The 16,958-nt window shown below is 43.9% G+C and overlaps 1 protein-coding gene across 1 annotated transcript; it reads right to left on the reverse strand.

Moving 5' to 3' along the window:
• Positions 1-538: 538 nt before the first annotated feature.
• nAChRa3 (nicotinic acetylcholine receptor subunit alpha 3) lies at positions 539-8,959 on the reverse strand. The gene is made up of 6 exons (XM_089729767.1): positions 8,633-8,959; positions 1,918-2,227; positions 1,699-1,838; positions 1,307-1,351; positions 836-945; positions 539-755 (listed from the first exon to the last, which is right to left on the reverse strand). Exons 2-6 carry the CDS (start codon positions 1,973-1,975, stop codon positions 554-556), a joined length of 555 nt encoding a protein of 184 aa, XP_089585893.1. The 5' UTR covers positions 1,976-2,227; positions 8,633-8,959; the 3' UTR covers positions 539-553.
• Between the last annotated feature and the right edge of the window lie 7,999 nt (positions 8,960-16,958).

Raw genomic sequence — 16,958 nt, forward strand, 5'->3', positions numbered from 1 at the left:
TATCCTATCCTATCCTTCAGCCCACAGAGGTCCACTGCTGTCCCCCAAACATCGCCACAACGATGCCGCCACATGATCGCCACATGATATTTGAATCGGAACGCAAACACTTCGATAATCTTTGTAAACATTCATGCAATTTCGGGTGGATAGAATATTTCGCTCGGTACTTAACGGCGGGCGGCGATAGCATCACGACTGTTACTCACTACGGGAACTATGCGTCTAAGGCAGTGGTGGGCCACGCGCGGCTCGCAAACCATTTACGAAATGTTTACTTTAGGCACGGAGTATTGCTTATTATCTGGCCTTGTAAGGGCCAAGTAAACATTTTTTTACGCACTACTAACCTAACGACCCACATGAACCCCTATTGTTGCTATCAACTCTTGCTTTACCAGCTCCGTAGCGAACATTTTCAAGCAGAGATATTTTACTACCCCGCAAACTTCTTTTTTATCCATTTTTAAAAACACATTCCGACAGGACGGAAACAAATGACTTGTCTTTTTAAAAAACAAAAGAGAATTGATTGCTTTTTAAAAGTACAGAATTAAATATTATATATAATAACCTGGAATCCGTCATAGGTCCATGAACCAAACTTCATGACGCACGTCTGCTGATCGAAGGGGAAGTACTCGACGTCGATCTCGCAGGAGGACTTGTAGATGGCGGGCGGACGCCACTCCACGCGCCCCGTGTAGTTGAGCGTCGCTTTCGTCGCCAGGGTCACCTCGAAGTTCCCGTCCGCGCTGAGCATCACCACAACACAGCATTAGTGACCGAGTAGTGCAATGCAATACTGCAATAGTATACTGAACAGAACGGTTACTTGTTGTAGAGCACGATGTCCGGCCTCCAGATGTGGTCCGAGGGCACATGCAGCATCTCGACGCCGCCGTACTCGCGCGGCTCCCACGACAGCTTGTAGTCATACCAAGTCTGAAAACACCACACTACAATAATAATAATTAATGACAGACATTTGTTCCAAACGTTGATTACGTATAAAACTAATTAAAAATATCAATACTGAAAAGGTTCTCAAAAACGACAAACAGTAATTCGACCTTCCACCGGCATCTGGCTTGGCGGCCAATCATTTCAGTGTTATAATAACAGTTTCGTTCACAAAAGGCCAATAATCATGTTAAGGCTTCAACAAAAGTAATACGAAGTAGAAGGGCCCTCCCTGGTTTAAATTAATTATTATCACATTCACTTCAATACTCGTCATTCAGGTAGTGGTACCCGTCACAGTGCAGTGTGCACCATTGCTAAGGTTCTGACTGTGAGTCCTCACCTGTTCCACCCATAAATTCGTTGTCATAATTTGATTCTTGAGGTTCTGGAACAATTACAATTGAAATATATTTTCGATGTCTTCATTATCAATTATAAGTATCATTAAAGCGGTCCGTGCACAGTCAAAAACACATATCAAAGTGTCCTGAGAACGTCCGAGACTAGTGACAAAGCGCCCCGTGAAGGGTTGTGTGGGAGCGTGTCTTGACGCTGGCGGCGGTACTCACATTCTGCTGTCTTTGAGTTCCGGTGAGCACTCTAATCGAGGCTTGATGCAATATAACACATAAACTGAATGCAGGAAAGAATCGTAGTAGAATAGTGCTAATGATTATTATGCAGTTGTGTGCGGTGTATGTACGTGCACTGTGTGGGGTGAGATGTTCGTACCACGTCGATGAGCTGACTGAGCTTGAGCTTGATACGCACGGTGAGCGCGTCGCTGACGTTGAGCACGGGTCGCACCAGCTTGTTGTAGTTGCTAAGCAGGTCGTCGTAGAGCCGCTTGGCGTCCGGGTTGCCGGCGCACCCTGCGTGCGTCAGTGTGCGTGTTAGTACCGCAACGAGGCCGGGACGCGAGCCCAGGATGACGTCACCGCGTGGGTATACCTGCAAGCGCGAGCAGCAGCAGCAGCGGTGCCGCGAGAGGCGGGGCGCGGCGCGGCATATCGGGCGCGGCATGGCGTCAGCGCATGGCGCGTTCCCGCCCTGCCCGCGCTCTTCCCCCCCGCCGCGCCCTCAGCACGCCGCCTCTCTCTCACTGCACCCACACATCGCCGCCACACTGCTCTACCACAGCATCACACACGCGACATACACTCGTACCGTGCACGGTTGTACCGCACATGGGCACCGCACACTTTGTATGTATGTATGTACTCGTTTGTGCAGTTAATGTAGTAAAAAGTATATGTGCATACTGTAACAAAACAGAAAAAAATAAACATAGTGAAAAAAAGGCTAAATAGCCAACTCAACTTATAGGCCCATCTGACAAAATTATTGTAAATTTTTCCCTGCCTATTCGCTAGTAGCCTAAGGGGCTATCCCAGGTTTGTTCCCGGCAAAACTATAATATGCGTATAACTATAATAAACTATAATATAAAACTATAATATGTCACCAGTTTATAGTTATATAGGTTATAGTTATTATAGTTAGACAGGATCTTGTGAGTCCGCACAGCTACATACCACCACGCTGCCTATTTCTGCCATGAAGCGCTAATGCGTTTTGGTTTGAAGGGTGGGGCAGCCGTTGTAACTATACTGAGACCCTAGAGCTCATATCTCAAGGTGGGTGGTGCATTTACGTTGAAGACGTATGGATCTAGGGACTTTTTTTTTCTCGTGCCGAGTCCAAGCCTTCTACGAGGTTGCCGCGCCTAGGTAGCGCGCGGGTTATGTGGGATTTGACGATCTGCAAGTGTTGGGGGCAGACCGCAGGCCCAAGGAATTTTCGGGCCCTACCGCACTAAGCGACTCTCCTACACTCTTACACCCGACGTCCGATCTATGTCCGGGGTCAGAATCTGGTCAGAGTAGGGGGGTTCCCGCGGTCAACACTGCAACCAGAGACGCAGCGCCAACCCGAGGACGCCCGACCGACGGGTTGTCGAGGCGATAGTCGACGACCAACGACGCCGGTCTCCGCGGTACGGCGGACATACCAGGCCACCCGGGCGATGCCGCTGGTGTTCCGGGACACCCCGACCGGGTCCCTGGGGCCAGAAACAGCCTGCCGGGTCGGAACGCGATACACCGCCGACCGGGTTGTGTCTATGAGCTCCGGTAATCACTTAACACCAGGTGGGCTGTGAGCTCCACCCCTTAAGCTAATAATCTAAGCAATAAATAAATAAAAGGTTCATGCGGACGGGTAGGTAAGCTCACGGGCTCAACCCGAGAGAATTTGCTAATACTAGCCCTAGCACTTCGCAGAATCTACCACTGGATCGGAATCACGATGGGATTGGATGACCTGGACAGAGTTTGTGTGGATACGGGTCGCGCCAGCAAATATTAAAGTTGCACAGATCATGACGGAACACATGTAAGTTTTGTAGAGTGTGACCTTGTTATAAAGGGACAATTTACTTCGCTTGCAGATCATGGGGTAGAGCCAACCGAGTAGGAACGCGGCTCGTTCACGTACTGACTTGATGTGGAGACCGAATGTCAGGATCCTCGAGGATGATGACCAGGTACTTGGCCTTCGAGGCCCACCGCGTGCAACTGCCAAAGAGTTTGATGGCAGGAATAGTTTTCACGCCTAATTCAAGACGAAATATTAGCAGTGGTGTCGAGAGGTCATCGATCACGATCACTTTTTGAAGAGGACGGCTGTACTTTTCGTGAGGTTAATTCCGATGCGCCACTTCTTGGAATCATTGTGCTAAATTGGTTTCCGCGATCTGGAGTTTACTATACATGAACGACATCAAAAGGAAAGGAACGGGCTAACCGAGTCGCCAGCGGCCGGGGTATATTGTTTATGTATAGGCTCCAGTCGAGATTTATCACAGAAGACAGCGAAATCCCTCTACTCGATACCGGAACGAACGGGTTGACACAAGTCTCGTATGATGAGACTGGCTGGCAGATACGAATAATTACATAAATTAATAAACGGTTTTAGTCGTGAACACGTTGTAATTGTTTGTTTAAAAAAATGATTCGCTCACACTATATTTCAATAATATCTACTAAGAAACCTATCTTACGGTTTCAAATCCATACTCATATTCAGGGCTACGATTAATTCATCAGTTCGTCTAAATAGTAATAAAATAAAAAATATAACTAGACAGACGTGTCCCATTAAATCTACGCTACTTGCAATAGATTGTTTTCGGCAAGCCGACTTCCGTATCCACGAGAATCTTTAATTAAACGACTTGACAATTAATTAATCTTTAATTAACAAAATGTATGCCTATAACGAAGAAATGCAATACATTTTGATATTTTGTACGGAAAAGGAAAAAATATGCATTTTGTTGATTTAACGCAGTGATGGTAAGATTAGCAAAGAATTGGTCGACCTATTCCCCTAGCAGTCGATAAAGTCGATGCTAATTTTGAAAAAGAGGAGCAAGATCATGTATTCAAGTAAACTGCGTTGAGCTGTGCATGAGAAACATGTTGGTCTACAAGCTTGTCCGAGGCGCCGCTTGTCTGGCGAACAGAGCAGCCCCGTACAGGCAAAGGTCCGTGTCGCATTCTCGAGACGTGGACCTACGTCCTTTAGGTTCACCACAATAATGCTCCTTCGCTCAAGGCCACCACTGTGAACGAATTTTTGTACAAAAACTCAACAAATACCACCTTATTCAACAAATATGGCCTCAGCCGACTTATTTCTGTCTCCTTAACTCAAATTACCACTTCGTAACACCCGTTTTCAATCGATTCGCGCTGAGAACTGAAATCAATTCAAGAACAAGAGTTTAAAAAATGTTTTGATGATGGGTTATTCGTTGGCATAAGGTTGTCTTTTCCGAAGGAGTATACTTTGAAGGTGATCAAATAAATTTGGATGAATAACTACCATTTTCTGTATTGTTGATCTTTTCCGGGAACTTTCTTGACAGAGTAGTAAGTAATTTCACTATCAGAAGTTCTTTTTTCATTAAGGCTATTGGCCACCCATCAACCAACTTCTTTTGTTCATAACAGAATTTTGTGGTTTATTGTTGCATAAAAGTAAAATTCATACGAATTTCAACACTTCAATGGATACTTAACAAATAATCGGGGACAACACCACGCGGACCACACACGCTCCCAAACCAGGATTCCCTGTACTAACGGAATCAGTAACTGATATACATACTCGTATATGTTATAAATACATAAGTATACGGATATTAGATACCCAGACACGGAGCGAAGAAACCTGTTCGTCACACGAGTATTTGCCCGATGTGGAAATCGAACCTTGACCGAGAGACAGTCGGTAACAGGGGCAGTCAGGGGCAGTTATTAGCGTGCCGTTCAGTCTGTCAAATGTGGAATTATTAAGGTTACGAAGTTTAATAATTAGAACTTATTTATTTTAGGCATCATCATTGAGTCACTTATTTTTTCGAAGCCAACAACAACAAACAGTTTCCTTAGCTAAAATATTTATTTACAGATTTTTTTTCTATCCCCCATTACAGACTATCGTGCGGCGCACACGGCTGTAATTCTTATCGCAGTCCATGGGCGCAGTTAAGCCGCTGTCTGCACTCATTGTTGGGTGGTGCGTGGGAAAAGCGTCACTAAATTAATTGAACTTGATGCTCGGATTCACCTAAATTTCTCTAAAATTAATGAATACAAACCAATTTCATTGAAAAGTTTATTTCGAGAGAAGAGGGTCGGACCGAAAACAATATTACGTAAGGAGTTCCAGACTTCTAATGCTGTGTCAGGGATATCTGATGGGTGTACTGGTGTTGAATCATGTTGTTCATTGGAGACAATCAATATCAAATCGCAAAGCTTAACATGTCAGGTACTTTAGGTGCTTTCGAATACACTTTGCATGTGTATGTGCGATGGTCACACGGAAACCATCGTTTCTTCTCCATCTCGACAACAACACAACAAGAAAGTTGCGCAGTCAATGCGGTGAGCAAACAGTATTTCAGAAAATATGAGGTTCGTTCAGAGATGATTCCCATGAGGGACAACGGAATCTATCTATTCTATAAAGTATTCTATAATATTGAATCGAAAATGAGCCACAACATGAGTATTCTTTATAGAATACGAGCCACAACATGAGTATTCTTTATAGAATACTCACGTTGTGGCCCATTTTCGATTAGGCACTTCCATCATGGGAGCATCCACAGCTCCAATCTCGTGGAAGTTTTAGGGATTCCCGAATTTTTATTACGCTTGTATGGAGACAAATGAACAGTCCACCTGATAGTAAGTAGTCATCGAAGCTCAGGGACTTTAGTATTCCCAGGAGTAGAGACAAGACGCTGCCTACAAGTGAAAACTCACGTCAAGCCTTGTTTGAAGAAGGTCACGTCATAGCGGTCGCAGAACGCCCCACCGCCGCTGCGTCTGGCAGCGTACTGTAGATGAAGGCAGTGGGCTCAGATAGCGTGTATGACGATGTTTTGGAGAAGACCGGTGCAACGGCACAAATAAAATAGCGGGGCCATTTCGAACAAATCCTCAGAGCATTCCCAGTAGTACATACGGTACAAAAAGAGAGAACCGAAGTTCCGCCGTTTAAGGCATTTACAGAGTGCGGGGCTCGCTAAAAGAGACCAAGCATAATGAAGCCGATTAAGCGTGGAGCCAAACGACAGCCACTCTTCAGCTCTGGTCAACTGAGGAACGCCTCCTTCTAGTCACGCTTCTGGAGACCGACACACACATAGATTGCATCTTGCTAACTAACAGGGACCAGCAATAACATCATATTATGAGAATAAAACCCTATTATTTCAGAACCGATTCGATGGTCAGGTATGAGTTGAGCTCTCATTACACATAAATATAAAATATATCAAGCAGCGTCTATTTGCTATAGTACAGCCTCGAATGGTGGATTTCTTCGGACACGTTTCGCGACGAGATGGCCGGTCCATAGAACGCCTCGTTGTACAGGGAAGCGTTGATGGTACAAGACCGCGCGGGAGGCCACCAGTGCGATGGACCGACCAAATTAAAACTGCAGTGGGAGGACCCCTAAATGAGTGCAGCAGAATGGCCTCGAACAGGGAGAGATGGCGGTACATTGTGAAACGCATCAAGTCTGCCCCTTCCAACACTACATGACGATCACGACCACTCTGTCAAGAGTGACACTATTGAGAAGAATATATGACTTCATTACACCTGTGTTCAAATAAGGTTTACTTTGTCAAGTTAATTCAAGATTTGTATAGCATATGAGGATCTGTGGGGGTCTGCGAGACCAGTGAATGTTTTATTGTTCTCGTTGACGTGTAACAGGAGACAGAAACTCCTGAGGACGTCGTGGTTGCTGGTTCTAAACGGTAGCAGTGCAGGTGGCTGCCGCTCCAAATATTATATGTACCGCTCAGATGCGAACGATGGAGAAACATTATACTCGTATAAACATGGCCCTCTGCACGATGCACTAGCACAAGCACCCACGACACACTACTTGACACGTGCGATACCTACAACAACAAACACACACAGACAAGATACACGCAAATCAGTGTTATATCAGTAAAGTACGATTGATAGCTCTACTAAATATTACATACAATTATGCGGGTAAATTGTTTAAATGGAGAAAAGATCCGAACATTTTACTACATACATCCAGAAAGTAAAGTTTGCAATTAAAATACGAACTGAGCAATGACACGAACACATAATTCTGTTTTAGTAGTAAGTAGTAAGTACCGCGTGTAACGTGAATCGACCAAATGGGACGCTTAAGGCGCCCCTTGCGGCGTCACTCGTGTTGTGTCGAAGCGGTGGCTTAATGCCGAACTTGTGTGCATTTTAATGTACATAAAACTTAACACTAATAAATCCGAGCATAATCTATGCTTATTCATAATATCGGAAATTGCTTAGATCAGTAATAACTCTACACGATCGCGTTGAGCGATGGGTACGCACGACTTTCATTAGATTACATATACAAACAACATATTGTGTGAATTGTACGAAATTCAGAAGATATGATGTCATTATCGTACGATTAAGAATGTATAAAATTTAGTGTTGATAAAATGAAAAGTCAGAAGAAAACATATTGAATTAGTGCCTAATAATTAAACAAGTTCTGATTATGGCTGTAGGATGGTCGGAGAGCAGATCCTGAGTATATAAGTTTGATTCGCTGATCTGATAGCTGTTCTCAAGACAAAAGACGACATACAGGTCCCTAAATAATCTAATTCGGTTGTCGCGAGATTTAGATTAGCAGTTAACACTTCTTCTGACACTAATTGATTTTGCAGAGAAATTAACCATTACGAAGGAACTTAGCATCATATACACATTATTTGTCTAATATTTGGGGGAGGCAGTGGCAAAGGATGAGATGTCGATGAGGATCCCTGCTGTATGCGGTTCAAATTCACCTTTAGGTTCTAGTGTTAGGTTCAACTAAATAATTTCCTTGGTTTTCATAATTTCTTTCGCTTATTTGAACATTCATGAAATCAAATTAGAAATCAAGAATTAAAGAAAAGGCTTATATGGGGTAAATGTGTAGTACTGTGACATGAAGCCAGGAAGATATTGAATGGATCCAGTTACAAGTACTTAAAGCAGAAACTAAACGAAATGAACAAGAAGCGAATAGATTCACTGATCACGAATACACTCACTAGGAAGGTCTTCAATTTATTTGTCAGCCACCATGGCTCGTCGGCCACAACTCATGCGACTCTCCGTCGGCTTCTAGCCACACTATATTAAGTACCTCCTTTTGTTTTATTGATAATCTTTTAATTTTGTGCTGATCACTATAATAAATATAACAACTGCATAAAGTTTGCGGAGTACAATAGTAATGGTTCACGTGAATAGTTTAATATTGGCGACACAGATCACACGTGGATTGAACTGAAAATGACCGCGAGCTCGTCGCCCGTGCGGAGTGCCCGCCACGTGTCGTTCCGCGGCCGCGACGCTCGCGAGAGTGACGCGCGGCGCGGCGGTCGAGGCAGCTCCCTTCCCGCCCCGCCCCGCCCCGCCTCCCCCGCCACCCGCACACACCCTCGCCCGTCGGCGGCTCACAGCTTGCACGTCGCCGCTCGTGAGCCTCACCTAAGCGCTTCTGTCACGACAATTTTCGATCCCACATCGAATACCTTCCTGTTTTCTGCGTACAAGGGTGAACGAGCTCACAATCGACTTGATCTTAAATGGTCACTGAACCCTCAATTGCATAGTGTAATGACTGTCACAAGCGTTCAAGTCTACCTGAACGATGGACTGCTTCATGACAGAAATATCGAAGGTGACGGTACCTGCTCGTGCGGCCTTTCGCCCCATCAACAGTGAATAGTGTGTTAATAAACATGAACGTGCACCGCGACTCCTGGACAGATGGATGCGTAATTTGAATCCTGATGGTGTGTTCTGTACTTCTACTTGGTTTCAAATTGATGTTAATGTATAGTAATACGAATCAGTTTCGGATAATAAAAATAACTATCTTTAGTTTCTCGAAGCGATAGTTCATAGCAAAATTAATATATTGGAAAAGGTTTAAGTGCCAAGGTCTCCATTGAGATGTGAGAAATGAAACAGTTATTTCATAATAAGTGTGTTATGTAGAATGTCAATCCGACATCAAACATTGGGCACTACTTACTTTCTCCAGGTCATCCGGTACCGTTTCTGCAGGATAGCCATTGGAGCCCGTAGTACATGAGGAATGTGGACCTTCACGACGATTTAAATTTAGAACTGATACTTAAGTATGTACGCATGTATCTTCAGATAGCGTCACAACGCTACTTCGACAAAGCGGCGCGGCACAATAATCCTCTTAACATGGCCGCTGCTAATTACCTATCCGACCCAGGTGACGGGAACCCAAAGCCGCCCTCGCCCGAAACATGTCTTGTCGGATCGCCGGATCCACTCTCGATGCTTTTAGGTCCTTTAAGCACCGGTCGCCGTCCTCTTCGATCTGGATGATTATGACGCAGAGCTCGACCTGCAAACTAGCTCGTAGACACAACAAACTGAGTTTCTCGCCGGATCTTCTCATTGGGTCAGGATTCTGATCCGGTGGTAGATTCTGCGAAGCACTGCTCTTGCTATGGCTAGTGTTACCAAATGCTCTCAGGTTGAGCTACCCGTCCGGACGTATATAGCTGGAATAGCCTCCAGGCTACCAGCGAGTAGGTGGGAAGAATCTAATCTCTGTCTAATCCATCAAACAAATGAAATACTTTCGGTTACTATTCGAATTTGGCGATAGGACTGTTTCATACAAGGGAAGCTTTGATGATTTACGTTCACGAAACAAGAACGTCATCATAATTTCTTAATACTAGGAATTAAAAAACAGATAAACACAATACACATGGCTTCATTACTAAACTCACTATTGTACTGCGTTACTTATAGTATACAATCGTCGTGCGCGAGCGAGTCAGCGGAGCGCGCTTGTACAATAGTTTAGAACTACGTCGGACCGCCGTCACCCCGCCGCCGAGCTCTGATGCAGTTTGATATTCAACTGGAAACCAATTAGCGGAACGAAGTAAAATCTTGAAGGAATAGTTGAGTTGGAATGGAAGTCTTTATAGCCGTCTCGGTGCCGCGTCGGAACCGGGCCGGTGACGGTTCATTACGGCTCGGCCGCATTCTTCATCCGATCTCCGGTAATGCAATCACTTCGATAGCATCGAACCTATCTACGTACTTCTATATATTTGTAGACAGAGCTGGTTATTTAATTATGAGACGTTCTGAGAACTCTGTTCTGCTACAAAAACACGTACGAAAAATTATACCAGCTACAACATACTGATTATTTAATTATTTGATTAGACAGACTAGTCGCAGATCTCGATTCGAGAATATCTCGTAACGTGTAATATCTTTAGAATGTGATGCTCGCCCGGCCGTAGTAAATGTATTAAGCTGATATAGCTGCTGAATAAACCCGTATAAAGTATGTATTATATTTAAGATACGGTTACGGATATTGTATGATATAGAAGGTTTCATAGAAGACGGTGAGTGTGTTTAGTGAGGTGCCTCTTTCGATAAGTTTCGATAAGGAGCGCCGGTAATGTGCAGTGCCGTAACAGTGGCCGGATCCTGCCTGCTCCCCCGCCTCCCAGCCCCCCAGCCCCCTCGGCCCCCTCGAGCTCGGCTCCTTCGCCTTATCGTGCCCGTTGTGTCGCTTGTTGGTCTGTAACACGCGAGCAGACCTGCAACATGACGACGTCATAAGCTATGTAGCAACAAAGTGCTTTCTTACTTAAATACACAAAAGAGTGAAGATTGCGTAAACATTTTCATGATTTTAAGTATGTATCGCTCGTAATTGATTTTCAGAAACTTGAACATAATTAGACAAGGCACGCATTTACGAATTTACAACAAAATATCTCAACAACTCTCGACTCAAGGCAAGAAAACACTCTCCATCATTTCAGTCATGATATCTAAGGAAGACGCAGGGCTGTGGCTGACCCAAAGTATTTTAGGGATTGGGTATGACTACGGAGCACTCAAAGCGTAGGCATCATTGATCTCGTGGCTATTTTTGGTTGGTGTTTGTATATGGATAGTCGTTATTCCTAAGAACAAAATGTTGTACTGTTCCATGTTTCAGAACGATGTCCCGGTTCCATGGGTGATGTGAGTCCTTGACATAGATCTCTGCAGCGAGTCTCCTGCGTGTTGGCCGCCGTGTTGGCAATCGAAGTCGTGCAGGCCACAGCGCAGATACACTGCAAACTAACCACTTAAGATTACTTTACAGTTTGCATTCATTAAATTTAATTATAGTTTTGCCTCAGATTTCTGAAATTTATATTTATTTATTTAATACTAGCGACCCGCCCTCGCTTCGCTTCGGAAACATTAAAACACACATGAAACAAACAAAAAAAAAATTTTTTTTAAAAAAAAGTAGCCTATGTTCATCAGGGACAATGTCGGCTTCTAATGGAAAAAGAATTTTTCAAATCGGTCCAGTAGTTTCGGAGCCTATTCGAAACAAACAAACAAACAAATCTTTCCTCTTTATAATAATATTATAGTATAGACAACAATACAATGTAAACAGTTACGGGAACTTCAAGCTCGCTACCATATTGTGATTAAACTCTAAAGCAATTACCATGTAGAGTCGAAGGTTTGTTCCAGTTACATAATGTAACTGTTCCCTGCAGATGTCTTCGCTGCCCCCGGTCACTCGGCACTGTGTGGTGCGGCTCTCCCGTTACCGACCCATTACCGCCGTGAGCGATGAGCGACACATTCAGCAATTGATATAAGTACTGTTTCCGGAGCAGTGCCTTACCAAACCAGGTTTGTGATTCACAAATATTCTTTTACATATTTTTTAGCTCATTGTGGCTCATTTGTATGTTCATTAAACTACATATTGCTGACATTATTGGTGGTATTTTCGATGCTACACCTACGGTTCGGTTGTTACAGCATAGGTGAGTGCGCGAAACTGTGTTATCAATGTTATAATTAGACGTGTTTTTGTTTGAGCATTGAGCACAGTTCACAGATAGAGTGGCACGCGGAAGCCCCCCGCCCCGCCCCGGGCGCGCATCCCCCGCCCCGCCGAGACCCGCGACACGCCCCTGACCCACATCCGCGCTGCGTTACGATCTCAGTCGAGTGAAACACCACGCACCAAACGCCACCTCACGCTTCATTTTTGGCAACCGAACAATATCGTTCGCAGATTTTCTGATGAGTGACTGATCTACTAGTGGACTTGGTGCGTGACGTGTTCCACTCGACTTACTCGTAAAGCCATACCTATTGTTGAGTTTGCGGAGATGGCGCTGTGGCAATGGAAGCCGTCGCGGATTTCATCTCGGATCGACATCGCTTCAACCGAAGCTCTGATCGTTATGTCATATAGAGCTTGTGAGGCCGCCATGCTAGATAGGTACCAATACTCTCCGTACTTCTATCAAGAAATAGTAATGCGTTCCGATATGAAGGGTGGGGTAGCTGTGATCCAGTACAATCGATATCTCTGGATTCCCCATCCGGCATCCACTTTATACTAGCTTTTGCGCAATAAAGATTACAATAAAAATGAGCACAACAAATTGATTCTTATTATTTTTTTATTATTATTATTTTGACATTAATATAGATGTGCGCCACTGTATCTTTGAGCGATAAACGTTGTAAGATGAGGAACAATTCCTACTAAAAAAATTGTTAATAGTTCATATACCTACTTGAAAGAATAAAAAAAAATAAGGTGTCTGGTAAGGAACCAGGACGGCACGCACGCGAACACACACGAGTCCAGCTCGGTGCAGATGTGTATATCAGTATGATTATGAGATCTCTCTCCATTTCACAGCATGCTATTACAATTGTGAATTTTTTTTTTTTTTTTTTTATTGCTTAGATGGGTAGACGAGCTCACAGCCCACCTGGTGTTAAGTGGTTACTGGAGCCCATAGACATCTACAACGTAGACGCGCCACCCACCTTGAGATATAAGTTCTAAAGTCTCAGTATTGTTACAGCGGCTGCCCCACCCTTCAAACCGAAACGCATTACTGCTTCACGGCAGAAATAGGCAGGGCGGTGGTACCTATCCGTGTGAGCTCACAAGAGGTCCTACCACCAGTAATTACGCAAATTATAATTTTGCGGATTTGATTTTTATTACACGATTCCTTCACCGTGGAAGTCAATCATGAACATTGCTGGTTTAGTCTCCACGCCGAGCCCGTGACTGCTGCGGTTGTAGTATCGGGGGCACCGCGCCGCCCTTCTGTTACTGAGTTACTGAAACATTGATCTAAGAATCAAGCCTGAGCAGCATTCACGTTCAAGAGCTCATAGGCCACAACAAATCACACAATATCAGGCTGTGAGATGAATTACCCATCTACGGTGATACGAAGACCGGTGAGTTCGACAGAAGATTAGAAGAGAAGTCGTTGACCGCAACTTCCAATACTAATTTTCATTCGGAGCTCTACTTATCTACTTTATTAGTTATGTTTCGCAGTTTGCTGGTCGCTTGGTCCAAAGTAGCAGATGATTGTGAGGAAAGTTATCAATTTTGACGCAAACTTAAGGAAATGAAATGGAAAGTGTTCCAGGCTACCCTGCGGATTTAACAGGACATTAACATTTATAAGAAATCTTGTAGAATATTGAATACTATTTTATTGGTTTCACCTATATTTATCTAGCATAGTATCCATCTGTGTAACAAAATACATCAACGTTAGTTCTACCGACCTCAAAAGGTCCGATTATCGTGAAAATTTGTGTACGTATCAAAGAGCGATGACAGTACAATTGCATTTTACCACTTTGAATCCTGACTGACGACCAAAAAAAGTAACCACTATTTATAATACACCGGACTCTATATTTTTTAAATAGTTTAACAAATGTAATTCTTTTTCTATTATGTTCAGTACCAAAAAATGTAAAACAGTAAATATTTGTTGGTGAGAAACTATCCCTGAGTCCGTCGCTTAGAGCGGAGACTGATGCTGCCGAGGCAGATAGACGCGCGTTACGCGTTACGACCGGCAGCGCGAACCGAAGCTGCGAATCGTTCTGTATGTACGGATAGAATAGCGGAATCCACTTGTGAAGGCTGAATGGTAACTAAAACTAACAATTAAAGTATTATCGTATGTCTGTATGTCTTGCTCGAGATGTGGGAGGACCGTGAACCCTCACCGCGTCCATCGACCCCAGTCACGTCAGTTCACGTAAACAATTCTTTATTGCCGTAACCTGTGTTACAATGCAAAAATGACAACATGTATATACAACAAGATACATGAACAAATATTTAAATCACGACTAAACAGCAGGAGGATCAGTACGTGATCCCAGCGTAGGTGACAGTGGCAGTCAGTACATTCGTACTCGCTGTCATTGTATGTAGAGTCGGTGCAGTGGCTGTCCGGATATAGCCGGCGTCGCAGTGTCCGCGTCTCTCTCGACACTACGACGCAACAACCGCGGCAAGCTTTTCACTGTACTAACGCGTTCAAGTAATTTTTCAACCAGCTCAAATGCCGGCGATGATGTAAGCTGTAAAAGGAACATTATAACATATTGTATTCAGTACCGGAGGGAGTGCGTCGTTTGTGTATTTATGAAACGGGAAGCTATGTTTAGTGAGTGGACCACAGCTTTGTACTTGTTTGCGACAGTTACGGCTTGTGTTTTTATTAATGAGATAATTTAAAAAGTTAGTTTTCAAGGTCATCAATAGGTGGGCTGATTGATATAAAATAAAAAAGTGGATTCTCGTACAGGAAGCTGCTCAATGACACATTAAGTATTTTTTAAGGATCATTTTCTTCTGCTGATCTCAAACAATTCGTTCCATCTTCTGCAAAGCCTTCCAGAAGTCTTAAGATTCACAAGACCGTTATACATCGATGTGTCTGATTGCAAGTCAACATGACACTTCAAGCTACAAGCTAAACTTGTGGCGGCTGTGCTCTCAACTCCATGAGGACACGCTGAAGCACATGTTAAGTATTTTTACCAATTTATCCATGAAATATAAGGAGAAAATAAACATCATAGTCATCCACGATGACTAACAATGATATTGTGGCGGGTAGCCATCATACAACGCAAGATAACTGACAGATGCCTGAATCTCGCTTACGACATTTTCAAGATAAAGCGCATATATACAAGTTCCGAACAACAACATTAGGACCGTCGGTCTACCGAGCAAATCTCACCCGCTCGGTGGATGATCATCCTTTCGTCGTTAAGACTCCCAAAGATATAAATGCGAAATTTGAAAAAATAATAATAAAAAGGTTAATAACGGAATAAAAATATTAAACAAAATTAATCATGATGTCATCTCAGCCTGTCCGCTGTCCTCCGCTGAACGTAGATCTCTCTCCAGTCGATCTCCAGTGCGGCCGGTCCGCTGCCACCTACATCGTGTAATTATATCGTGCATAACATCGTGTAATAAAAATCAAACCCGCAAAATTATAATTTGCGTAATTACTGGTAGTAGAACCTCTTGTGAGTCCGCGCGGGTAGGTAACACCAGCCTGCCATTTTCTGTGATACTGTGACCTTAGAACTTATATCTCAAGTTGGATGGCGCATGTACGTTGTAGATGTCTTCTTCTTCGTCGCTTTCTTCATTGCTGAAGGTCGTGTCCCTGAAACTTGACCGTTGCCTGTCTCGTGAGCTGTTTCCACCTCGTCCGGTCCTCAGCCGCTCGAATGGCGGTTGCGACTGGCAACCCAGTTAGAGCGGTTACTTGATCACACCAACGGCTAGGTAATCGGCCGCGGGGTCTCTTTCCTTCTACTTTGCCCGTCACAATCACTTTGTCCAAGTTATCTGACTGTCGGCGGGTAATATGACCGAAGTAGCTGAGGATCCTCTGGTAACAGATTGTTGAGAGCCTGACTCGGATGCGAAGCTGACCCAGGATAGATTTATTTGTCCTCTTGGCCGTCCACGGAATTCGGAGCATTCGTCTCCAGCACCACATTTCAAATGCGTTTATTTTCTTGCGCTCGGATGCCTTAATTGTCCAGGACTCTGCCCCGTAGAGAAAGAGACGAGCCTCATTTTCGTGACGTTAGAGACTTTGCGATTTTGCCATATTCGTTTGAGCTTGGTCATCTAAAATAATCTCGGATGTCTCACACTGTACACTGTACAGTTTGTATTAGAATGTAATACTAATTTGAAAATCTTCTTCTGAGTCGGTCTCTTCATTACTGAAGGTCGTGTCTAATCTAAAATGTGGACCACTCGATGCACGATGAATTTTTTTTAATAATATAAGTTATTTATATTAATTTATGGCACAGTGATTGAAGCTCATAGCGTATTTGTTGTTAAGTGGTTACCGGAGCACATAAATATTATCACGATATGAGGGCTGCCTCAAGCGCCACCCACCTGGAGAACTGAAATCCAAGTCTCAATGTGTTAGTATGACGGCTGTC

The sequence above is a fragment of the Bombyx mandarina genome, chromosome 09, assembly GCF_030267445.1.
Source record: "Bombyx mandarina strain Sakado chromosome 09, ASM3026744v2".
Taxonomy (NCBI): Eukaryota; Metazoa; Arthropoda; class Insecta; order Lepidoptera; family Bombycidae; genus Bombyx; species Bombyx mandarina.